General features: G+C 36.8%; 3 protein-coding genes across 5 annotated transcripts in view; 1 reads left to right on the top strand and 2 right to left on the bottom strand.

Annotated features, from left to right (window-relative positions):
• The window catches only part of LTN1 (listerin E3 ubiquitin protein ligase 1), a 31,229-nt gene extending 28,369 nt beyond the window's left edge, over positions 1-2,860 (bottom strand). Inside the window, exons 1-2 of the mRNA XM_015823703.1 lie at positions 2,781-2,860; positions 166-369 (exon numbers count right to left, since the gene is read on the bottom strand). Of these exons, the coding sequence (XP_015679189.1) occupies positions 166-369; positions 2,781-2,822 (246 nt within the window). The 5' untranslated portion in view covers positions 2,823-2,860. The remainder of the gene's footprint in view (positions 1-165; positions 370-2,780) is intronic.
• Positions 2,861-5,936: 3,076 nt separating this feature from the next.
• Positions 5,937-12,610, bottom strand: RWDD2B (RWD domain containing 2B). Of its 3 annotated transcripts, none has more exons than XM_015823700.1 (5): positions 12,485-12,610; positions 9,340-9,568; positions 9,194-9,261; positions 7,335-7,697; positions 5,937-6,239 (listed from the first exon to the last, which is right to left on the bottom strand). In XM_015823700.1, exons 2-5 carry the CDS (start codon positions 9,544-9,546, stop codon positions 6,005-6,007), a joined length of 873 nt encoding a protein of 290 aa, XP_015679186.1. In that variant the 5' UTR covers positions 9,547-9,568; positions 12,485-12,610; the 3' UTR covers positions 5,937-6,004. The 3 variants fall into 3 exon arrangements, with proteins under 3 accessions (XP_015679186.1, XP_015679187.1, XP_015679188.1); XM_015823701.1 differs by lacking the exon at positions 12,485-12,610 and adding an exon at positions 12,182-12,234; XM_015823702.1 differs by lacking the exon at positions 12,485-12,610 and adding an exon at positions 12,015-12,028.
• A 46-nt stretch (positions 12,611-12,656) lies between these two features.
• On the top strand, positions 12,657-24,524 carry USP16 (ubiquitin specific peptidase 16; the record flags this gene model as incomplete). The annotated part of the gene is given in 9 exon segments (XM_015823699.1): positions 12,657-12,737; positions 14,130-14,222; positions 14,768-14,949; positions 16,453-16,556; positions 17,262-17,365; positions 20,265-20,452; positions 21,628-21,723; positions 23,424-23,554; positions 24,437-24,524. Coding segments are annotated over 8 exon segments (954 nt in total), but the record flags the coding sequence as incomplete, so codon positions are not given.
• Positions 24,525-24,785: the final 261 nt, after the last annotated feature.

Genomic DNA, 24,785 nt, shown 5'->3' with positions numbered 1-24,785 from the left:
CAAAAATGTTACAGTTGAGAGCCACTTTGTCTAGTGCAGAATTGTCAAACACTTGCAGGAAAATATTAGGAAAAAAAAAACAAAACACCAAAATCATTTTATAGCAACAACTAATCCTTTAAATAAATACATAATGACCCTCTAAATATAATATCACAAGCCTACTTTTAACTTGGTTGTGACATCTCTTTTGGAAAGTTTTCTTAGCACCATACGAAAATCAGCATCTATAAGGGTATCTATTTCTTCAGCTCCCTGAATTGCAGGAATGTATCCCAGGTCACTTGAAGAGGTGCCAAAGCCAACAAATCCAGGAACAGTTCCTTGTTCTTTAGCTAGAAGTTCAGCTGTTCTTCCACTGCTAGAAGGCTATATTTGAAAGAGAGAAAAATAACTGCTGTTTGAGAATTATTGTAAAATCCCAAACAAACATTATGTTCGAAGCTGCAATTTTTATTTTAGTTTTTTATATCCCACCTTTATTATTTTTATAAACTCAAAGCGGCATATATATCTAATTGTTAACTTTATGGTTTGCTTCTTGATTCTTTCTTTACATTGTTAAAGCAAATAATACTGTTTTACCTTTCCAAGAAAAAAAAGCTAAAGCTTACAAAATATTAAAAAATTATTAATTTATAATAAAGTAACAGTAAAGTTAAAAAGTAAGTAATTGGACAATTTGTAAATTAAGTTACAGCAGATTATTTGTTTATTAAGAAAGCTCATTACTCATTGACAAAATATAAAACAACTTAACATCTGGTGAGAATTTCACATTTGAACTATTACTAATATGCTGTCACCAAATTTTCCCATGCTGTCAACTCCCATACTTCTGAAGGCAATTGCACATATGTGATTCCCAAAGAAAGTACTATATTTAAAAAGTTAACTACGTATCAGAATTGGCTGGTGTACCGAATGAGCTTCTCATTGGTTAAATACACTATAAATTGATATTCTAATTCCTAACCATCATTTCTTCTTCCTATCTTCATCTACCACTTTTTCCCTATTTTCATCACTTTTATTTAACTTGAGTTCTGCACTTAGAATGAATTCCAAAAGCATATTTGAACAAATGTTATTGTACAGAAGCAGTTCCCAACCAGGGGTGCTTGCACTCACTGGGGGTGCGAGAACTTGGGTTTAGAAGTTTCAAAATGATAGTGTATATAGCATAATTTTTTGCAAGGGGTCCGAGAATATATCAGAAGCATTCTAGAGGTGCGGGGTATAGAAGAGGATGGGAACTGCTAACCTCTGATGGCCTTCACAATGCTACGGGGTTTTCATTCTTAAATATTTAGGATGTAATTTTACAGAAAACAAACAAGCAGTAGGCCTGATATATTCACAGTTATCTGCTGCTGAAAACATGTAATCAGTAAGAGTGCATCAGGTTTTGAGAAGATAGCTACTAAATGTATGTATGCATGTGTATGTATGTATCTATGTATCTATGTATGTATGTCTGCCTAACATGCAGACAGCCCAGGTTCGAATCTCAGAAGGGTATGTCTGGTTGAAAAGAACTAAAAAGTTCGAAATGGCTATTCCAGTTCTCCCTTAATTCTTTGTTAGCAATCCAAATTTTGAAAAATATATACATGTATATATATGGCATGTATATATGTGTGGTATGTACAGTATGTGTATGGGTAGCAGGCAACAGAATTTCATTTTTAATATGGGCTAGTGTGCTCATAGTAAAAAATGACAATAAAGGTTATCTTAACAATTTTCAGACATGATATTAAGACATTCCAGAGACAGCAAGATTCACAAACTACAAGGATGTAACTCTAAATATTTAAAACTAACAGGGTATTCTTGTGGAAAACGAAAGGACTCTTACGAATTCCAGAGGGTTTTAGCAGAGAGGTTTATTGCGCAGGTTCAGAAGCAATAGCAACAAGCAATTCTGAACCCCGAGGGCGGGTTCAGGCTTCAGTTTTATACTTTCCTTTTCTCAGGAACAAAGGAATACACATTGAAATACACATTGCAATGCATTAGGTTCGTTTCTCACGGGTATACAATGGAGAGTTTGCTACATACATTGTATCCAGGCGCAATGCGCATTAGGTTAGTCACATACTACTGACACATCATTTTTCTACTGATTGTTCATTATTCTACCTTAGTATAAATGATTACAGCATTAAAAATGTGCACATAACACCGCCCACAACCAAGAAAGCCAACACCATATGGAAATAATGTGTTATCTGAACTAATTTTTTGACATTTCAAACAGTTCCGAGGCATGTGCTTTTTAGAGACCGAAATATTTACTGGTTCTTTTCGTCTCTTGAAAGTTTAGGCACACATCTGTATTCCTTAAAAGGAGACTCGCCCTACAGGAAGAAGGTTGTAAAGAAGGTCCCGCGAAGTCTCGTTAGAGAAGCTACTAACAAATATTACCCCCTTGCCAGTGACAATTAAAGCAACACTTTTAAAACTAGTGTCTAGATCAGGGGTAGGCAACCTTGGCTCTTTTATGACTCGTGGACTTCAACTCCCAGAATTCCTGAGCCAGCATAGCTGGCTCAGGAATTCTGGGAGTTGAAGTCCACGAGTCATAAAAGAGCCAAGGTTGCCTACCCCTGGTCTAGATATTAGTGCGGAATAAGCTGCTTGTTTATTTAGCCAAAAGGTAGGCAAAGCTGTCCTCCGTGCCTCTCTTTTAAAGGTCGAAAGCGATGAAAAGGCAACCCGACCTGGCCTCTCTCCAGAAATACTGAACTCCCTCCCAGCGACATCAACTCGCTTACCCGTACGTTGCCCTTAGTTCGCTGCTTGTTCTTGCCTCCCATGATAGCGCCCGCAACGCCGTCTGAGAGCGAGAAAAAAAAAGAAAGGGAAAACAGAGGGCGGGGAATATAATTGGTCCCACAGACAGGAAGTGGTGGAAAGGCTGTTTCCGGGTTAAAGGGAAGTAAAGGTAATGGCGGAAGGGACGCCAAAGGCCGTAGGCTCCTCCCCTTTAGTACGCCTCAGCCTAGGGAAGGATGCAGAGTATACGGCGTGTTGTTCGGGATGGGGGGGGGTAGAGAACTCGTGCGAGGGAATAGTTGACGAACTAGTGATACTGAAAGATGTCCAACCGAAACATTTTTGCGTTTATACTCGCTAGATGCTTTCTTAATTATTCTAAATTAATTGCCACTTTTAAGATGATGATGCGCTTATACACCAATCGGTACTAATTACGTTTTACACGGAGGGGGCTGTTACTGTATTTGGCGGTCACACAGTATGTTGTGATAACAGAATTTATGCTCTTTTTATAAGAAAGCTCAAAAGGCGTTCTTCAAGTGGGTAGATCATGATTCTTTACAGATTAAAAAAAAAGCTGCAGCCGAAACATTGGTATATGCCTAGGTCAGGGGTAGGCAACCTTGGCTCTTTTATGACTCGTGGAGTTCAACTCCCAGAATTCCTGAGCCAGCATAGCTAGCTCAGGAATTCTGGGAGTTGAAGTCCACGAGTCATAAAAGAGCCAAGGTTGCCTACCCTTGGCCTAGGTTTATTTAAGATAGGGTTGCCAGGTCTGCTTCCAAAAAATAGCGGACAAGCGGGGGGGGGGGGGGTGTTAAGTAGTAAAAAAAGTAGACTGTACAGCTTTAGATTACGTACCATTTCATCATAAAGCTTTTGAATAAAAAATGTCCACTGTTTTGTGAAAAAAAATAGTGAACATAATGTGAAAAAAGTGGACTGTCCACTCAAATAGTGGACACCTGGCAACCCTAATTTAAGATAACTTTTTATTCATTTAATATTTTTAACTATGACAGAAGCAACACCTCCCCACCCTCCCAAAAAAAACCCACAGGGATAAAAATACATTGTCAAAGAGGATTTTTTTTAAAAAAAAAAAAGGCAAGTGCCATCAGGTCTTCAATCCATTTAGTAAAAGGGACAATACATTAACTTTTCAACGCTGAACTCTCAGGGTGTTTTGGCCATAAGGTCACAGAGAACTTACATTATCAGGTTATCAAATTCCAAGTACTAGGTATGTAGTATAAAAGAATATTATGTGAAAAATATTTGTTTTTGTCACACAATTATATAATCCAATACTTTCTCCCAAAACTTATTAAGGGTAAAACATTGTATAGAGAAATATTCTTATTATATCTCCAGAGTAATTGGTTTTGATAAGCCTTTTTATGTAAATGTAACTGTCGATTAAATTCTGATATTTTTTTTATAAGTTATACTTTGAGTTCCATTGACACTCTTGTTATAGCACTCTCCTATATTGTCTAGGGCCTAGACCAGGGGTAGGCAACCTTGGCTCTTTTATGACTCGTGGACTTCAACTCCCAGAATTCCTGCTACTAAGTGAATTATATTTTTTGATATACACATACCCAGATATTTAGCAGTATCAAATAAATATGGAATAGATGTTCCTTAAATAGCTGGGAAACTAAATTTTCATCAATAGGCATCAATTCCAATTTGGACCAGTTAATATAGTATCCTGCTATTTTACTAAAGTGGTCTATGTTTTACATCATCACTGGGTTAGTAGTAATCTGAGGTTTAGAAATAAAGAATGCCTGCTACAAATAAAAACCCTTTTTGTTCAACTGAGTTATGTACTACTCTGTAGATCTCCTTATGTTGTTCAATTCCATAACCCAAGGGTTCCACACAGATGTTAAAAAGCAAGGGTGAAAGTGGACTTCCTTGCTTGGTTCCTTTAAATGGTGGAAAAATAGAAAACATTCCATTAACCTTTACTTCAGATGTACAGTAAAGCACATATATAATATCTTCATTAATTTTATGAATTCCAAATCCAAGTTTATTTAATACACCAAACATGTATTTATATATTTTGCCATAAAGCTAAATTCAACAAGTTGTCAGGATAACTTAACCACAGCTTATTGAATTTATCTGGATCTCACCAGACCCTGAATCACAAACCAAGGCTGTCTTATGTACATCCTGATGACCACTATTAGATTTTTTTAAAAGCTATGCTACCATTTCTAGCCAGGATTTTAGCAGCCTAATTACAGTACAATAGCCTTAACTAACCACAAGATGAGTTCTCACGTGCTCGACTAATGGTGCTACTCCCCCTTTTTGCTATTAACCTTGTACGGTACTTGGACACTTTCCCTGTCCACTAGTATCCACCTCTAGGGGGCGGTGCTCATCTCTATTTCTCAGCCATGGGAGGCAGTGTTATTGGAAGACACTTCTATGATCACGTGACCAGCATGACTATTACGCCGAGGATCATGGAACACTGTTGCCTTCCCATTAAAATGGTACCTATTTATTTACTCGCATTTGCATGCTTTCAAACTGCTAGGTTGGCAGGAACTGGGGCAAGTAATGAGAACTCATCCCATCAAGCAGCACTCCAGACTGTCAGCTTTTCAGTTGACAAGCTCAGCGTCTCTAACCACTGAGCCATTGCATCCCAGATTATCCAATATACAGTAAAATAAAAATTCCATGTACATGAGTATATATTTGAAGGTCTGGAATTAAAGACTTCTCTAGATCGAGTACTAAAATTATCAATATCAAATGCTGTGACACTATTTGCCATTTCTGAAGAAACTGAACTATATATCCATATAATACTATAAAAGGACTAAATATTTTTAATATACAACTTGCAAAAGGCTTAATTTTACTGGGGGCCTATATGATGAGCAGGTAATATAATAAATACAAAGGTCAGATACTGTACATAACCATTTCTTCCATCCCTGAGTAATATAAGCACAGAACTTTGCTATTTTTGAAGTAGAAACAGTAATGAGGTATTGATAATATATTCAGAAACTTTGCTGTGCTTAAATTACCAAAGCAAATAACATTTTCTGGCATCCAGTTTCAATTCCATTGATTTATTTTTCAAGTATAAAATAATAAAAACTTTTAGAATTCTATTCTTTCATTAAAATAAAAAGAAAAAAACCTACATCCTTTAGATCCTTATTGCTTTTCCCACCTTAACTTATTGTCCTTCAACTCCAAAATACAATTGAAATATTTCACCACATCTTTTGTCAATTAAAAAATGATACAATTGCCCCAAATCCATGTGATTCCCTCTAGCACCATGTGCATCAAATATTTTTTCTTCAAAAGTCAAAAACTTCTTTTCCTTCTCCATTTCGGCTTCGGTCCCTTCTATGGAAATGTCTTCTCTGTGACGGATTAAAATTCGCTGCCATGTTAATCTTCTTATCCTAACACAATGAGAATATTATAAATTATTGAAGCACAGGAAGTATAGGTTAGTTACCAGTAATGGTTTCCTATTGAAACCAATAGATGTTAACTGTGATAAAAAAAATTCATAGGAGAAACTATTGTTCCCACTGTCATAAGCTTTATCTACACAAGGAAACATGTCTCCACTCCCAGGCTGAGAAATGCACTCCTTAATAATTGTTTTCTAATCCCCAATATCCATGCTTTTGGAAAAGCATCCAAGAATTTTAGAATTAATGTTATGTTTACTGTTACTTTTGTATTCTGCATTATTATAACTGTCTTGAGTTAGGCGACTTACAAATTGAATGATAAATTAAAAAAAGGAAATACTGTATTTTTCCATCTATAAAACGCACCCTTGTATAAGACGGCCCCCAATTTTCTAAACAAAAATTCAGAAATCAACATTTTAAATATTAAACAAACCACATCTTTAGTGGCAGTAAAACAAGTGACCATGCCATCACACAAGGGAGGCGACTTCCTCCAATCAGATGGCACTCTGTGGGCTTAGTCCCGCCCACCCCCTCAGCCTCAATCACTGTACTGAGGCAGCTTCCCGGGGCCTCTTGCGGCTTCAGCCCGAGCTGTGCCGGTGAAAAACAGGTCATAGAAGGCGGCTTCAGTGGGGCGGGCAGCGTGATCCTCAAGCATCTCGTGCCGGCTTTCTCCCCATCCAGGCGGCATCTCAGGCCAGCGATATCCTCCTGCACCAAGCGGCATGGCAGCGACATGTAAAAAACCCACACAGGCATGCCCTGGGCTACGGAGGTTACCATTATTTTTTCGGGTATAAGACGCTGCACTTGTATAAGATGCACCTGATTTTTGAACAGGGTGTTTGCAGGAAAAAACAGCATCTTATACACGGAAAAATACGGTATCTCCATTAATTTGAACAGAAAAAAATCTTTCCAATCCAATTTCTTATCTTGGTAAGGAAATGTTTCACCCTCCTAAACAGAATCTTCTCTCCAATGCAAATGAATATAAGATATTGTTTCTGAGTCAATCAACCCAAAATAAAAACCCATGCCTTTGTTACTTAGAGAACAAGGAACTATTACCTTGCCCAAAATTCTTCACACATCTTTTGTGGACCTTCTACGCAAATGATGCCTGGTTTTCCAGGCATGCTGAATCCAGAAAGAGAGAGTTCCTTAGACCATTCAATTATACTTTTTCTCTTCTGTTTGTTATAAATATGATGACTGTAAATCCAGAGTCTAGTGAGAATACATTCTGATTTCTGAATATCTGATTTCTCAACAGTAGATGGCAAGGGTCCTTTGTTGATATACATGGCAGCATGGTCTTTAACCCATTCTCTTGCATTTAATATGCAAACATCACCAGCACAATGTTTCTTCAAGTAAGTAATGAGATCTGCATTCATCTGAACTTGCTGTGATCGACTTAATAGTGGAGATCTAAAAAAAAGGGCATCATTTCGAGTATAAAGTAAAATTTTAAAAAAACTGTTTTTATATAAAGCAAGACTTGATTCTCAATTATACTTAACTGTTTTTATGTTGAAAGTTAACAGGTTGGATGTAGATCAAAAGTATTCATTTAATCGTAACAAATGCAGCAAAAGATGTTATGTCCAAAAAGAGTAAAGAATTATCTAATTGCTCACAGATGCCCTCTAGTTAAAAGGCACTTTGCCAACTGAAACTCAAATGCATGCAAAAACTTAACTATATTTCACCATACTTCAGACAACAGGAAGAAATATATAAAATGACTAGTCAAAAGCCATAGTGAAAATATGGCTCAGTTCAGAAAGGTCCAAAATAGGTCAAGATACAACTGGGGTGTATCTCATAATATTTGTTTTTTTAACTTATATGCTGCCCCTCTCACTGATAAGGCAACTCTGGTATAACATATAACATATATACCACAGTAATAATAATAATAATATACCTGCTTTTTGTTCAACTGTTCAACTGTTGTATGGTTTTTGCCATCTTTTGCATTCCGGTATCTCAGTAATATACCAATATTTATTTACAATTATTTCTATGTTGCTTACTTGAGCAGCTCTATATAGCAGCGGTTCTCAACCTATGGGTCGCGACCCCATTTGGGGTCGATCGACCATTTCACGGGGGTCGCCAAGCAAGGCTGTCTGCCATTTTTTCCCCCTTTTCCGGCGGGTGCCTTACCTCCCTTGAGCTGGGCCAGCTGGTGGTCGGCCTGCTCCATCTCTGCCGCTTGCCAGCTACGCCTCGGCCAGCGCAGGGGGCGGAACCACGCATGCGCAGCGCTCCCGGGCAGGGAAAGTCCTCGACTTACGACCGGCTGGGTAGTCCTCGACTTACAACCGGTTTAGTCCTCGGCTTACGACCGGTTTAGTCCTCGACTTACGACCGGTTGGGGGTCGCAGCATTAAAAAGGTTGAGAACCACTGCTATATAGGTTAACATTTAAAGAATGAATATTAAACTCTTTTTAAAAATGATGTTATCTTTCAAATATACCCCTAAAGCCTTATGCAAAAGCACTATCTTCAACTGTCGCTCAAAGGATAAAAAGATGGGAACCAACCTAACTTCAGTGGATAAGCACTGAGGGTGAGTTCCCAATTATCTATTCTTTCCTGAATAGATAATGTAATGTATGCTGAAGAAAATGGTCCTGAAGATTGCAAGGATCCAAGTCATATATATTTACTAATAAAACCAAATTAATTAAATATATGAATTTCATGGTTAGTATTAAGAATTACAATTCCAGAAAATCCATTAGATTTATATCATACTATTCAAATTATATGAACTTATCAGTATATTTCTCTTCTTGACATTTTATTATGTAACTAAGATCACTCTATTTACCAATATGAGAATTATAGCATCCTATCAAAATTATACTGCATTTCATCTTTCAGCCTACTTATCCTGTATGTATTAAAATGTACCTTATAGTGATTTCTGGAAGAATAGTTGGATATTTTAATGGGAAAGCACAGCACAAAGAAAGTGGTACCTAGAAAGAAGTTTTTTAAAGTTAAAATTCTACTAGCAATCAATTTGTGAATTTTTTTTTTACACAAGGGTGCATTACCTTATTTTCACCAGGAGTTTCTACATCTAAATATAAGACGAATTGTATTTTCGAAGATGGCACTTCTAAAGTACATTTTCCAACATAATCTTTCAGTTCTGCTAAAGCCAAATGATCAGTCACCTTAAAATCACCTTCATTAGGAAACATACTAGAAAGTAAATCTAATTCAGAAAGTTGTAGTTCAGCTTCTTCCAAATTGCTCATTTTTGGTTTATTAATGTAATTCCTATAAAGAAATTGAGAAAATATTATTGGGTACACTTTTAAATTCTTAAAAACTAAGGAGTCAAACATCTTCAGTTCCTAAATGGTATACTATAATTAATTATATAGCTTCAAGATAATGCCACAATCTATCAGCAAACAATTATTTTGAAGATTAGAGTATTCTTAATAATGAACATTTAGCTTTCCTATTTCTGCAATGGCGGAATGTAATTCATTGTATAAAACAACTTCTGAACATGCAATTGTACATGTAACTGGTGGAGAGCAACAGTATGTTGGTTTTCAAGATAGCCTCTAGATTAGGGTTCCCATCTTGCAAAGAATAGTGAGCCTGCTTGTTTGGGCTTTTCCTATATTTGGGTCATTCTGCCCAAAATGTATTAAACTAATGAGCATAAGAGCCATGGTAGCACAGTGGTTAGAATGCAGTACTGCAGGCTACCTCTGCTGACTGCCGGCTGGCAGCAGTTCGTCTCACCAGCTCAAGGTTGACTCAGCCTTCCATCCTTCCGAGGCCAGTAAAATGAGGACTCAGATTGTTGGGGGCAATATGCTGACTCTGTAAACTGCTTAGAGAGGACTGTAAAGCACTGTGAAGCGGTATATAAGTCTAAGTGCTATCCCTATTGTCCTTAACATTAGCAGGGAATGCTATGTGTAGCACAGATACAACTAAGGTTGGTAACCAAATCTACATTTTCTCTTTCTTATTGAAAAACATTATGCTGAAGCCCTAATTGACCAAAACCATGATGGGTAACAGAAGGCAATATCTCTCAGGTCACCTGATGAGAAGCTGGCAATATTAAAGATGGAGACCTAGGAAAAGTAAATAGTCAAGAATATTAATTAATAAATAGAAAGAAAAAATGGATATGCTATACATCTGTGAAAACAGTAGACAAGAACATTACAGAAGTCCTGATATTGTTGTGGAGAATTGACTGCAAAGAAGTAAGGAAATAGGATTAATTATACATGAAAGGGCTAGAATTTATGCCCAAAACAATAGCTGATATCATTATATGGTGAATGAATATTGTAAATATTTAAAAATTATAATTTGTGTTTGTTTTATCCCCCTTTGTTATTTTTAGAAATAATTCAAGGCAGTGAATATAACTCACACTCCTTCCTCCTATTTTTCCAACAATAATTCTGGGTGGTAGGTTGCGCTGACAAAGAGTGACTGGCCCAAAGTCACCCAGCTGGTTTTCATGCCTAAAGTGAGACTAGAACTCACAGTGTCATGGTTTCTTGCCTGGTGCCTTAACTATTACACCAAACAATTGCACATTCACTCTAGGGAATTGTGATAATAGAGTAACCAGGAATAATTTTGGGGAAAAATTATGTAGTGTTCTACTATAAAGGTAAACAGAGGTATAGTGAATAGTGTTGAACTACTGAACTGTTACTTTATTGCTGTTTTCTGTTTATCTTTTGTCTTAATTTCTTTAGCTTACTGTTTTAACAACTTAATGTTGTAATGTTTAATAAAATAAAATTGTTTTTCCCAAAAGGAAATAGAACTATTGTTATGTGTGCTGTGTATGTAGAAGCAAATCCATTTGTTTTTACCATTTTAAGTTCCAGATCAGGATGTACAATCTCATTCTGGGGTTCAATTACTGCTTAGAATACATGAATGAGATATTACACATTGTTCACTACTCATAAATACTTAAGTATGCTTTGAAAGTTGACCTGTTTTCATACTACCCCTAATAGTGGAGGAAGAAAAATGTGAAGAATGATTGATATAAACCAGTGTTTCTCAACCTTGACAACTTTAAGGCATGTGGACTTCAACTCCCAGAATTCCACAGCCAGCATTGCTGGCTGTGGAATTCTGGGAGTTGAAGTCCACATGCCTTAAAGTTGCCAAGGCTGAGAAACACTGATATAAACAAATATTACCAAATATGAACACATGCTCTCCCGATGGTTGGACTTTCTCTCTTTAGAACTGGTCACAGATAAAATGCGAAATCACAATATTGGAAACAACTTGGTCAAAATATATTTTCCCTTTCCTATGCCAACAGAGAAGCACAGCAGAACTGTGATTCAGTATGTAAGTTGATCAAGCAAGCAGTAAGAGTACTGTAATACCATAGATATTAACTTTTCTTTTTCTTAATACTTAATTCACGTGAAGATATTTTTACAAATTAACGTTTAAATCTTTTTAAAATTATTTTACATATTAACAAACATAAAACATATTAAATGATGAAAACATCCTGCCAAAGTCAATTCAGAGCTTGCTTCCTAAATACAGTATAGTAAGGCTGACGATGAAGCTCTGTAATATAGTAATTGTTAATACCGACAGCTGGAATGAGAATCAGCCCGATTTGGATTGCCAGCCAAATTCCTACATAAAACCCATCAACTTCTACCTTCAGAGCCCAAATGTAACACAAAAATTGCTTGCCAACCATTGTGTCTGTAGTTTGTGTGGGGGGCACACTTCTTTTCTAAAATACAGCAATCCCAGTTTAAATGAAATGTGACTAATCCGGTTTCAGATTTCCTTCGTTATATTAAAAGACGGGGATGGGGCAGCCTATTTTGCTGCTACTGAAAAATGAAGAACACCACACACCACAGCTCAATCGCAAGCCACTGCGCTAAAATCCTGCTTCTGGTTGCGTTGTTCCCATTTTTGCTACGCGCGCGTCATGAGCTATTGAACAGGGGTAGTCAACCTTGGCTCTTTTATGACTCGTGGACTTCAACTCCCAGAATTCCTGGGCCAGACAGCTGGCTCAGGAATTCTGGGAGTTGAAGTCCACGAGTTATAAAAGAGCCAAGGTTGACTACCCCTGCGTATAGAGCGACGACTCTCCGTAGACGACAGACTTCCGCCCCCGCCGCCTCGCCTTACGTTTTCGTAGACATTTCTTACCCAACAGCCAAATGGACCGGAAGTTTCTGCTGAGTAAAAGAGCCTCTCCGGAACAAGCGCTCTATGTCACTAATTGAACAGGATTGCCCGAGAGTCGTAAATCTCCTCTGGCGTCGCAGGCATGTGTCGTAAAATATTTAAATTCGGGAGGTTTCTTTCCCACGCGCGGTGACAGCAGATTTTTTTTTCCAGCTCGCTGCGTGGAACTTTTTCTCAGCGGCCCCTTGGAACTTCTGTCTCCAATCCTTCGAAGGTAAGAAATGCTTCACTATTGGTTTCGGCTGTTGTCAGTAAGGGCCGAATAGGCGGGCTGCGAAAAAGTTGAAGTGGCCAATCGAAAGGCCGGCTGGATTGCTTCACCTGGGACAATGCGGCGGCGCGGGCGGGCAGAAAGAGCTGAAGGCGCCCGCCCGCAGCGTTTCTGGGCCGTTCGTGTTTCCCTGCCAGAGTTTGTGCTGGCATTTGGCATTTCCAGCTGTTTCTCCGTCTCCTTTGTCTGAGGCGTTAGTCCTCTCGGCAGGTGTAGGCTGAGAAAAAGAAAAGTTGCCAACTAACTCCCACGTCCGCCAGGAAATTGGAAAAGGCTGGACATTATATTTGAAAGTGCCGCAGTTCAGTAAATATGCATGTTAGTCCAAGAAGTGAGAGGTTGGTTGGACGTGCCCTTTAAAGTATTAGAAACTGATTGCCTATTTTCGTCTTGCCCTTTTGTAATTATTGCTCAACGGGCAAATATGCTAGCTTTTTCCTGGCATGTAGAAATTAATTGAATATGCCAGGTTGCTCTTGAAAGCGCAGAAAATTAACCCATTTAAGGAGCTATTGCCCCCGTTTAAGAAGAATGGGTTTTGGTTGTTTTTGCTTTTTAACCTTTCCATTTTGCAAGCATAAGGAAAATAAAGTATGTACAGAGATGTCAAAACTGCTGTGTTTAATTTTATGGTTTCACTTTTAAGTCAAATGCTTTTGGCTCATATCTTGATATTAATCAGAAACGAAACTAAAATTCATTTTAGTAAAAGAAACTGCTATTATATTCTCTAGGCTGTTACACATGATTGTTATTATGAAAACATGATTGTTAAAGAAAGGTGAATAAAGAACAGATTCAATTAAAGAATTTCCCTGGAAAAAAAGAAATTCATAAAACAATTCCATAAGTAGGACAGGGTGGAGTTATTGTCCTTGAATACTCCCTATGGAAGTACAATTACATTTGAAAATGTATTTGTGTATCCCTTGATACATTGATAAGATTTATTAATTTTCTCAGTGTTAAACAATCTTTAGCTCTGAATTAAATATGTTGAGACTGTGGCTTGATCCCATTCAATATACACAAAATTATATTTTAAACTGCTATTGCTGAATTTAAAATTCACTTTGCTTAATCACAAAGATTAGTATTTAAAAGCTACTATGGAGACATCCATGAATCTGTATTGAAATAATAGAATATTTTCCAAAGCAGTTTGTCACAATTTGCTTTGTATAGATATATGTAAAATGCTTAGTTCCCTTAATAAACACAATAGAAAGGAAGCAGAAATGTAAATTTCCTCCTTTCATGTATATAATACAATACATTCATTGCTATTTACAGGTTTTATTTTTTTATTGGCAAATAATCTGTTTTCTTTTATAGTTTGATGTGAAATTAAAGCCTATGTTGCTATAATGGGAAAGAAGCGCACAAAAGGAAAAAATATTCCTGCAGATGTCTCACCAGATGTTCTGGGTATGCATAACATATACAGATAATTTGTTTAAGTTGCACTGCTATGGAGAACAGTAAGATTTTACTCCTTAGCAAAATGCTTAATGTGACCTTGAAGATGTTTATCCAATTAAGATTCAACTTCCATAGAGTGAAACAATATTTATGGGTAAACATGTTTATCTAAGTCCATATTTAAGGCATAAGCCCATATGTTTCGGTAATCTAGTTTTCAGGTAATTAGCATCAAATTAAAATACAATGGCCTAGAGACAGCAATATCCAGGAGCTACTTTTCAGATAAGTACTGTAGCTAAGAGCCATTGACAAACACATCACAATGAATGGAGCAGATTTCTGAAGGGGATTGGTTATTCTTCTCTCTCTCTCTCTCTCTCTCCCCCCCCCTCCCTCCCTCCCTCCCTCTGTGTGTGTAGGGCAGTCAGTTTCTTAGAAACTTATTACTGACAGCCAGCTGACCTTTGGCCATATCTTATGGACTCTAAATAATATATATTTAAAGCCCCTTTAATGTTGATTCTTATTCTATGTAAAATTTCTCATAGGACCAACATGCAAGCACCTTCGCAAAGGATTGGAACAAGGTCTTCTGAAAAAAGCGTTGCAGGCTGTGGACTTGAATTCCTGCCAGGATTGCCAGATAGATGACAATAAGACAGATGAAAAATCTGATAAGAGGGCAGAAGACAAACCAACAATATGGTTATGTTTAAAATGTGGCCACAGGGTATGTCCCAGTTACTATTACTAAGGAAAATATATTGCAGATGTTTTAAATTTATTCTTGCTGAGGAAAATAATAGAACCAAATCTTTTTGTGGCACACAATCTCATCCCAGCATCACAAGACATCCTCTACATCAGGGGTTCTCAACCTTGGCAACTTTAAGACTTGTGGACTTCAACTCCCAGAATTCCTCAGCCAGCTTTGCTTAAAGTTGCCAAGGTTGAGAACCCCTGCTCTACATGATAGAGCAGGGGTTTAAGCATAGCTTTTTTCTATAAATTTGAATGCACAATTGTTTCCAGCTTCAAAACAAGAAAACAGTAAATGAACAGATGCATAATTTTGAACACTCTTTCAGTCAGTACTTTATGACACCTCTTAAGGCAGATACAATTATTTCTGAATGTTTCCCATAGCTGTCCAAATGTCCTTCGCTTATAATTTTGTTTACACAGCTCCTTGCAGAACTTTTCTATCTCAGATATATTAGGCTTTCTTTTGACACTGCATGTATGAGTATCCCCCCGATGGTCAATCATTTTCAAGTTGGCGGATTTTGATGGCCATTCTAGAACCCCCTCCCCTTTTTTAAAATATATTTCTTGTAAGTATTTCATGGTTGATTTGGAATTATTTAATAAAATTACCATCTTACTAAAATATCTAACTTGTACTTTTCAGTAATAATCTTAGCTTCTGTTTGCAACACTTACATTTTGGGAAGTTCTAACAGAGATTGTTCATGGCCTTCCAGATCTTGTTGCTTCAAATTCAGTAGTTCCCCGTAACGTCCATTTCTTACTGTTGAAATTGCTAGCTTAAAAATTTTGTTGTGAGAGTGCATCCTTTCTCTACGTTGTAAGAGTGAATTGCCATTTATTTATTTATGAAATTTACAGGCGACCCATCTTACCACAGGATAACTCTAGGCAACTTACAATCACACACACATACACAAACCATAAATAAATTAAAACAAGCCAAACATTGTGATCCAATTAAAGATGGGGAGAGAAGTTCGGCTGTGGGGAAGGTGGGATCGGTTGTTAGTCAATCAACCACCTCCGCTGTGTTGTTCCCCCATTGGAGCCACAAGGTAGCTGGCAGAGCCAGGTCTTTAGGCTCTTACAGAAAGTCAGGAGGGTTGGGGCCAACCTCACACTGGGGAGCAAGATGTTCTAGAGGCATTTTCAAATGCTCAAGCAACTGCTTGGAGAATGTTGATAGAATCGCAATCACAAGTTATTGTGGAATTGTCCTCATCCAGCTAATAGCAGGTCTAACAAATCAATCTCTTTATAGGACATATTAATATGTCCAAACTTGTCATACAGGCTTTTAATTAATTAATTTTGAACCTGTCAAGAACTGCATGTAAATAATAACTATGCACTTCAATTGTCATTTTTAACTGTAAACTAAAAATATTTTTGTTTCACCTTAACAAATACTTTACATTGTATGTGATTGCTAAAGTCCCATACTTGTGATATTATATTACAGGGTTGTGGCAGAAATTGTCAAGAGCAGCATGCCTTAAAACACTATGAAACGCCAAGATCAGAACTTCACTGTTTGGTTCTTAATGTGGAAAACTGGTCTGTTTGGTAAGTTTATCAAATTTTATTTTTATTATTTATTTGTACCCCACGTTTACTATTTTTGCAAATAACTCAAGGAAGCAAACATGTCCACTCACAGTTTCTTGCTTTCTAGCCTGATGCCTTAACCTCTAGATCAGTGATGGCGAACCTTTTAGAGATCGAGTGCCCCAAAACCACCCCTGCCCTGCCCCCCGCCCTGTCCGCAGGGCCACCTACCACCTCCACAGCCCGCTGCAGATTGCCCAGGCGGCCCAGCAGCGCCATGGCATCCACGCCCTCTGCCTGCACCCCGCAGCATCAACTGCATGCGACGGAGCGTGAGGGCGGAGTCTTGGCCCCGCTGCCCGGCTGCCATTCCTTGGCTGCACTGCTCCACACGGGCCATGCTCAGGGGCGACTCTCCTCTGGGGGGACTGCTGGGGAGGAGGGGGCTGCGGGGGGAGGCAGGGCTGGGGCGACGGCACACGTGCCCACAGAGAGGGCTCTGAATGACGCCTCTGGAACACATGCCATAGGTTTGCCACCACTGCTCTAGATTAATGGTAAATGTATAACACAAACTGGAATGAAGAATTTTTCTAAGGACTGTTAAAGTATTGTTTAATATATTTGTATTTCAAAAATGTGTGAATTATGTTCCACTACATACTGTTCTAGTTTAATGTAAACCAAATTATTGTGCATGTCTGGACTCTTTAATCAAACTAGGTGCTATTTGTGTGATGATGAAATACAGTATAATTCGTCTACTCGACTGGGCCAGCTTGTGGATTTTATTAGAAAACAAACTTGTGTGAACATTCCAAATACAGGTCAGTTCCTTTTAAGGTATACTTGTTGCATTATTCTCAAGAGAAACTATGTCATCATCAAGAATCAATACAAACTTGATACGACATAATCATTCATTTACAATAAGTGATATTGGGAGTACTGAAAATTTTAATGCATTGTAACCAGCTGATTTGAAAAATGTAACTATTTTTCACTTGGATGTTAGAGTGAATCAAGAATACTGTGGTCTTCAGTGACTGGAGGGAAAGAAATTAGTAAAAATTCAAACTGATACTTGCATTTAAATTTGTAGCAACTACTTTAGGTTGAAATTGAACTGTAAGTACTAAAATGCTTTATTCTACATATTCTACATTTGAAAGCCCCATACATTTTTTGCCTTCATAAATTATATTTATTGACTCAAAACAAATTTGGTTTTATTTTGTTTTGTTTTTGGTGCCTTTGAAACAGTGTTGACTCCAAGCAATTGCCTGGACTAGTCTGCAGTTTTCTTGGCAAGATTTTGGAAGCAGTTTGGCATTGCTTCCTTTCTTGGGGCTGAGTAGGAGTGACTGGCTCCAATTCATCCAAATAGCTTCTTGCCAAAAGCAAGAAGAACTTAGAAATTAGAACTCGCAATCCTCCAGTTTCTGGGCTTGTACCTATATCACCACACCAAATTGGCTCTCTTGTAATATTGGCTTATATTATTATTTCTCCTCTCATGGTCTTGTTTTATCTATGTTTATGTTTTGTAGAATGTTTCAATTGCTGGTTTTATTCTACACCATCCATAGTCACTTTGTGTGAGATACGCAACCATATAAATTTGACAAATAAACAATTATTGTAGATACTACAATTCTCATTAACCTTGTGAATTCTCAAGCTTCCTCCTTCCGTTATATATTCAAGATGGACAGTATTTAATATTTATTTGTTATGTATATGTAGGGGTGTGGGTCTATACATATGTTATACATAGTATGTTTAGGTGTATGTCATGTATGTATTTCACTTTGAGAGCGGGCAACTAAATTTCATTTTTGATGTGTGCCGTTGTGCCCACAGTTAAAAAATGACAATAAAGGTTATCTATCTATCTATCTATCTATCTATCTATCTATCTATCAATCTATCTATCTATCTATCATCTATCTATCCTTTCACATTTCATTCTCTGATCCAGATTTTTAAAACAATGGGACAGGCTATAAGTGTTTGACATGTTTTCTTTTTAAATTGCATCATTGGGATGTCAGATTGTTTTTACAGGAAATGTCCTTCTTTACGATCGCTTATTCATAATGCTATAGGGCAAAATCTGTAGTATAAATGTATACAGTATTAATATACTAAAGACTTTTTAAAGATTTTAAAATGACTACAATGTCTTAGGATGGTACTGCCAACTGAAACTTGATGGACTTATTTAAAGATCCTATTTTTTCTGTGTTAGCTATAAGGTTTCAGGCTGAAAGGTAAATGTATCAGCTTTGATTAGCTCTCTATGAATCCAACCATCTAGTCCAGGGCTTGTCAACCGGTGGTACGCGTACCACTTGTGGTACTTTGCCACATGGCAGGTGGTACGCAATTGCTAGGCAAGTGTAGCAGGGGAGGGGAATGAGCCTAAGTGAGCCAAGCCTGAGGGAGAGGCAGCTGCAGCTGCAGGACTGTCTTGGACTGTCTTGGCTTGGCAGAAGCCGGCAGGGCTCCAGCTGATTGGCTCGGAGCTGGAGGTGAACTGAAGAAAAAGGGGGGAGAGAGAGGAGAGGCTATAAAAGAACATGGTTTGGGTGGGGGGAAGGGGAAAAAAGACAACAGGAAAGGTTTAATCCCTTTAAACAAATGTAATTAGTTTTACCCCATTTAATTGAGTCTGTCTGTGGCTTTTAGAAAGTTTTCTTTGAAGGTAAACTGGCTTAATTTAAAGCTAAAGCTTTTCGCAATCGCCGGAGCCTTTCAGTCTAGAATTGCAACATTGTGACACGTGACACGCCTGAGGCAGCTTAAAGAGAAAAAAAATGGAGTTTGTGTTTCTTTATTTTCTTGCTTTGCACTTGATTCCTGTGTCTTTAAGGGTACAGGGAAGGGATTGGGGGGGTGCATTCTTACTACACTGTGGAAGAGCTCAGAAGGGCCAACCAGCTAGCTCAGGAGGAAGACCTGTGGACTTCAACTCCCAGAATTCCTCAACCAGCCATGAGGGCTGAGGAATTCTGGGAGTTAAAGTCCACAAGTCTTAAAAGTGCCAAGTTTGAAGACCTCTGGATTAGCTGGTAGTGGTTCATATTAATAAACATGGATAAATTCATCATACATTTGTCAGTGCAAAGGGAAAGTGATTCAGTAAAGGAACAGGCACCGAAGAACTTAAAACTGGTACTTTTGTTCTTTTTTTCTACAGTTTGTAATATTATTTTAGATTATAGAATAAAATATAAAAATACAAAAGCAAATAGTAGGACACAGTAGGGAGGAAAAAGGGGGGGAAAGTGAGGGGGAGAAGGGAAAAAGAACATACTTCCTTTGTTGCAGTAGAAGGAAGCATTAACATTGAACCTCAACTTTTTACTTTTCCATAATATTATAAACTAGCCATTTCTATAACAACAAATGAATCTAATCAGTAAAACCCAAAATCCCCCCCCTTTTTTTTAGTCATCAAGTTTTTGACACCTTGCTAAGCACTGGTGGTACTCAAATATTGTCATGTCCTAAAAGTAGTACAATCTGTGAAAAGGTTGAAAAGTCCTGATCTAGTCTATTTTAAATTAATTGTTTGAGGGGTAACTATTTGAAATTATATGTTTTATAGTACTTGTTTTTGCTTTAAATAAAAATTGTTTTTGCAATTGCTCTACTTTATCCTTGAAATGCTAAACAATTTTCATTTTGATTTATTGTATTTTTTAAAAAAATATTTTTTAGCTTCTAAAAATGAAGAAAACAAACCTTTGGAAAACAAAAAACTTAAAGACCACAAAAATGAGGAAGAGAAGGAGAAGAAGGAAAACTTGTTCAAAGATAATAAAAACCAATTAAATGGCAATTCAGAAATGACGGTGAAAGGTCTTAGCAACCTAGGAAATACATGTTTTTTTAATGCGGTTTTGCAGGTATGATATAAATTAATCATTCTCAGAACTTTATTGCGTCATACCTTACGATTGTATTGGGGAAAAAATGAAATATTGCTACTTACTAGCTTTGTTTTTTTGTTAATTTTAATGTAGAAATCCTTATCTTGTAAAATTACATTCCAGATTCTTTTCCATTTTAATTTTGGAAGCCCTTTTATCAGCAGCACTTAGGAGAGCTTTATTTGTGTGTGTTAGAATAGTGGGTGTTCATAAATTTATAAATGTTTTGAGAAACAAGATGTAATTTTTACTGGGTCATCTTTCATTTAATTCTATTCTGAATGTGTATTTCATTTTATATATAAAACCTACTAATTTGTATGTCTAATTAACTCTTGTTACAAAGTTTTTTTCCAGTCTTTGTTTAAATGCTGCTACAGGAACATTAAATTAAATTACATTAAAATCTGGTTTTTATGATTGTGAGTTAAGGCACCTCTAGGTCCGAAATTAATTTTCCGATCTTTTTGCCAGGATCATTAAGTGAACACCATGGACATTAAGCCATCCCATTCATTTCAATGAGTGGGGGTTTTTTGCCAGAAGCCAGCAAAAAACATGGAAAATTGTGGTCATGTGTCCACAGAACACTCTGACTTGTCATAAAGCTGACCCAGTCAGCCTGCGTTTAGGATACCGTATTTATCGGCGTATAACACGCACTTTTTCCCCCTGAAAATAGGGGGCAAATGATGTGTGCGTATTATACGCCGATATAATGTTAAGAAGTGGTAATAATATTAATAAAAAAAAGTTCTGAGCTACCCTTATTTTGCTTCAAAGTTCTTCATTTGAAATTTAAGTTTTTTTCCTGAAATTTCCCTCTTAAAATGAAGGTGCGTGTTATACGCCCGTGCGTGTTATACGCCGATAAATACGGGTATTTATGATATTTACCATAAAGCACCCATTCCGTGGCCGCTATAATTTTCAATAGTCATAAAGCAACCTTTGAAAGTCATAAGTCAAGGACTATATGCAGAATCATTTGTAAAAGCAATGTGGAAAAACTATGGTGAGCAAGGCATTTTTACAGCAAATTTTGTTAAATTTATATAATAAATTATAGTGTATAGCCTTCTGAACCTAAATAAAAGATATATATCTTTTGAGTTTTTAAATTTGTAAACAATTCACTTTTTTCCCCATAGAATCTATCACAAACATCAGTTTTGAGAGAGTTGCTGAAAGAAGTAAAAATGCCTGATTCAACAATTACACTTGAGCCACCAGAATTCTCAATAACGGTATGAAAGTGGCTGTTTGGAATGTATTAAAACTAATTATGGATAGATTTAAATTCACTAAGCAAATGTTGCTGTTATTTCATAGATAGTTTCTGAAGACAGAAAATAATCAGGGCATTAATTCTTTGATCTTACGGAAGTGCAGTACTAAATTGCATTGTTTATGTGAACAAAGACTTATGCCTCTCACTCATTCTTTGAAATGGCTGAGGAGAGACTAAAAATGTTGGATAACAGGGTCTTTTTATTATGCCTCAGAGAAAGGGCCCTGAAGTTGGCTTTTTGAAGTTTGAATCTGGCTTTTCCTTTTTAGGCAAAGTTAACTATAATTTATCTCTTTGCTTTTCAAAAACATTAAGTTCTTAGTGGTGGGAAGAGAAATGGTAACAGGGCTGTAACACATGTAACTGCATATTTTTTTATTTTATTTTTTTTGACACAAAGTTGTAATGTCAAGACAGTACGGTATTTTAAATTGTGCCAGAAAGTAACAGTAAACTGAGTTAACTTAAACATTAAAATATTTGATGATCATGAAGAGACTCCAATGTAAATGAGGAGAGAGCTTGAACTTTGTCTCAGTACTTTTTGAAGTTCAGCCCATTATTCCTACAAAAATATATGCATCTTTTGCTTCAGAGAATCAATTGTCTGGCTTTTTCAGCTCGCATCAGAAGAAACAATAATGATCTATCAAACTTATATCCACACAATTCCCAATAACTTTGGGAAGGCTCACAACAGTCAAAGGAATTACAACAAAATTAGTAAAAGATATCAGGTGGACACATCAGATGGAATGAAGCAAGCGTTCTCACCCCCCCTCACCAAAGGCCTAGGTTAAAAGCCAGGTCTTTACTGGTCTTCTGAACTGTAGTGGGGGAGGGGGGCATCTGGAATGAGAGCTGCTACAGAGAAGGTGCCATTCCAGGATATCAATAGATGATATTGTTTAATAAAAGGAAGCTCAAGTACGTCAATGCTGCAATATTGAAATAGCCAAGCAGATACTATGGGAGACAGGAATCTCTCAAGTAACCGGCCCTATACCATGTACAATGTTTATGGATAACAGCTAGCATTTTGAATCGTACCCAGAAGCAACTGACAAGGTCTGCAGCTCACAAAGTAGAGATGTTATATGGGCATACCAAGGCATGTCCATTATTGCTCACACTATTCTAGACCAGTTGAAGCTTGTGGGTGGGGATCAAGGACAATCTCATTTTGAGCATGTTGAAGTAGTCAAGCTAAGAGATGACCGGGACATGAGTCATGTTTGAAGAGTCTCTGATTTTGGAAACAAGAAACTGTTGTGCAAAGTCCTTCCTGTCCACAGTTGCTACCTGCTCTGCAAGTCCAGGAAAAAAACCCAGATTGCATACCAAGTTTGAAGACAGAAGTGCTACCCCATCCAACATCAAGGGTGGAATATTCCCAGATCTGGGTGACCCAAATACCCAGATCCACCCAGTCTTGTTAGGACTCAGTTGGAGACAGTTATTCCCTGTCCAAATTCGCGCAGCCAAACTTGACAGCCTTAGTTGACTAGACCAAGGTCAAAAGATATAACTAGATATCATCAGCATGCGGATAATACCAAACCCTAAATATAAAAACATAAACCCCAAACAAAAGCAGCACAAATGAATGCATAAAATATGCATGTATTTATAGGAGTTTCTTTATATGGTCTTTAGGAACCTTTGGAAGTCATGCTTGATCCTCCAAGACCTCTAACTCTAGCAATGTGCCAGTTTTTGGCAGAAATGCAGGAGACAAAAAAAGGATCTGTGATCCCTAGAGAACTTTTCTCTCAGATTTGTAAAAAGTGAGTATTTTATTTATAAAATTATAAAAGTACTGTTTAAGCAGATACATTTTGTGTAATTTTGGATCTATTTAATTTTAAATCCATCAGAATACAAAACTAGTATTTGCATTTTTATTATCTGTATATTTATCAATATATTTATCATTCATTAGAGCATATCTAAAGTAGAGAGAAAGATTTAGATATGATCAAAGAAGCTAGCAGATTGTTTTATTTTATTTCATTTTTTTTACAATTGGCTTAAAGCAATGTATGAATCTAATTCAACATCAACTTCTTACCCAGTCATAAGAATGGACTGGGACTTTAAATTTTGAAAGAGTGCAGTATTACATACTAAGCCAGCATGTATATTTTAGAGAGATATCTGTATGTAGAATTTATTTATTATAGCTTACATTACACTCAAAGTCTCAGTGACAATTATATTATTTTTATAATATGCTAATTTATTTAAATTGTTATAACTTTTTTCACTGATCAGCTAAATATTAAAGTGGAATTATCAGTTGCTATATAACCTTTTTCAGACAATTTCAAGATGACAATTTACTTGTAAATATATAAAGGCTTCTGTATTGTATGCATTTAATAAGGAATTAATGCAGCATTTTAGAAAGATATGCATCAAATTATACTGTGAATATCTTTAAACACTATTTTTCTGAATGTCAGATTATATCAGGAATAGTACAATGAAATAAGCTGTTTCATATAAGAACAATATTTGTGCTTATAACATCTTATAACCCTGCCCCTGCTCTTTGGAAATGTTAAGTTCATGTGTGATTTTTCTGTATCATTTTTTTCCTTTTGTATAATAGTTAATACAGAAAGCATTGCACTTTCCTTAATCTGTATCTGCATATTTCACAATAGAGCAACACGATTCAAAGGGTATCAGCAGCAGGACAGCCAAGAGTTGCTTAGATATCTATTGGATGGGATGAGAACTGAAGAAATCCAAGTAAGTATTTCATGATGAATCATTATTGTAATTTTATCCTGAAAGTCATTCTTCTTTATTTACAAAAAGATTAATGAGAATGAAACTGTCAATCATTTCTGAAAATTAACTGACAAAATCTATATTTTAAGTAACTGAAGTCTTCTTTTAAAAAATGGATATGGGCTAGGCTTCAATCTCGTACATACTTAGTGGACAGTAGATCTGTGATTCATGTTGACAATTTTTTGTCATTCTAATTAAAAAAATGCTTATTGAACT

Source organism: Protobothrops mucrosquamatus, unplaced genomic scaffold (assembly GCF_001527695.2).
Source record: "Protobothrops mucrosquamatus isolate PMUCROS unplaced genomic scaffold, P.Mucros_1.0 scaffold1955, whole genome shotgun sequence".
NCBI classification, from domain to species: Eukaryota; Metazoa; Chordata; class Lepidosauria; order Squamata; family Viperidae; genus Protobothrops; species Protobothrops mucrosquamatus.
Note: the sequence above shows the minus strand (reverse complement) of the source record. Positions and strands in the feature narration are given on the sequence as shown.

Bases quoted from the DNA above. Each gene is read 5' to 3' on its own strand.
- RWDD2B (XM_015823700.1), bottom strand. From the start codon at position 9,546: ATGAGCAATTTGGAAGAAGCTGAACTACAACTTTCTGAATTAGATTTA. The intron at 9,262-9,339 runs GTAATGCACCCT...ACTTCTTTCTAG, and splicing joins AAACTCCTGGTGAAAATAAG to GTACCACTTTCTTTGTGCTG. The intron at 7,698-9,193 runs GTACATTTTAAT...CCTTTTTTTTAG, and splicing joins CTTCCAGAAATCACTATAAG to ATCTCCACTATTAAGTCGAT.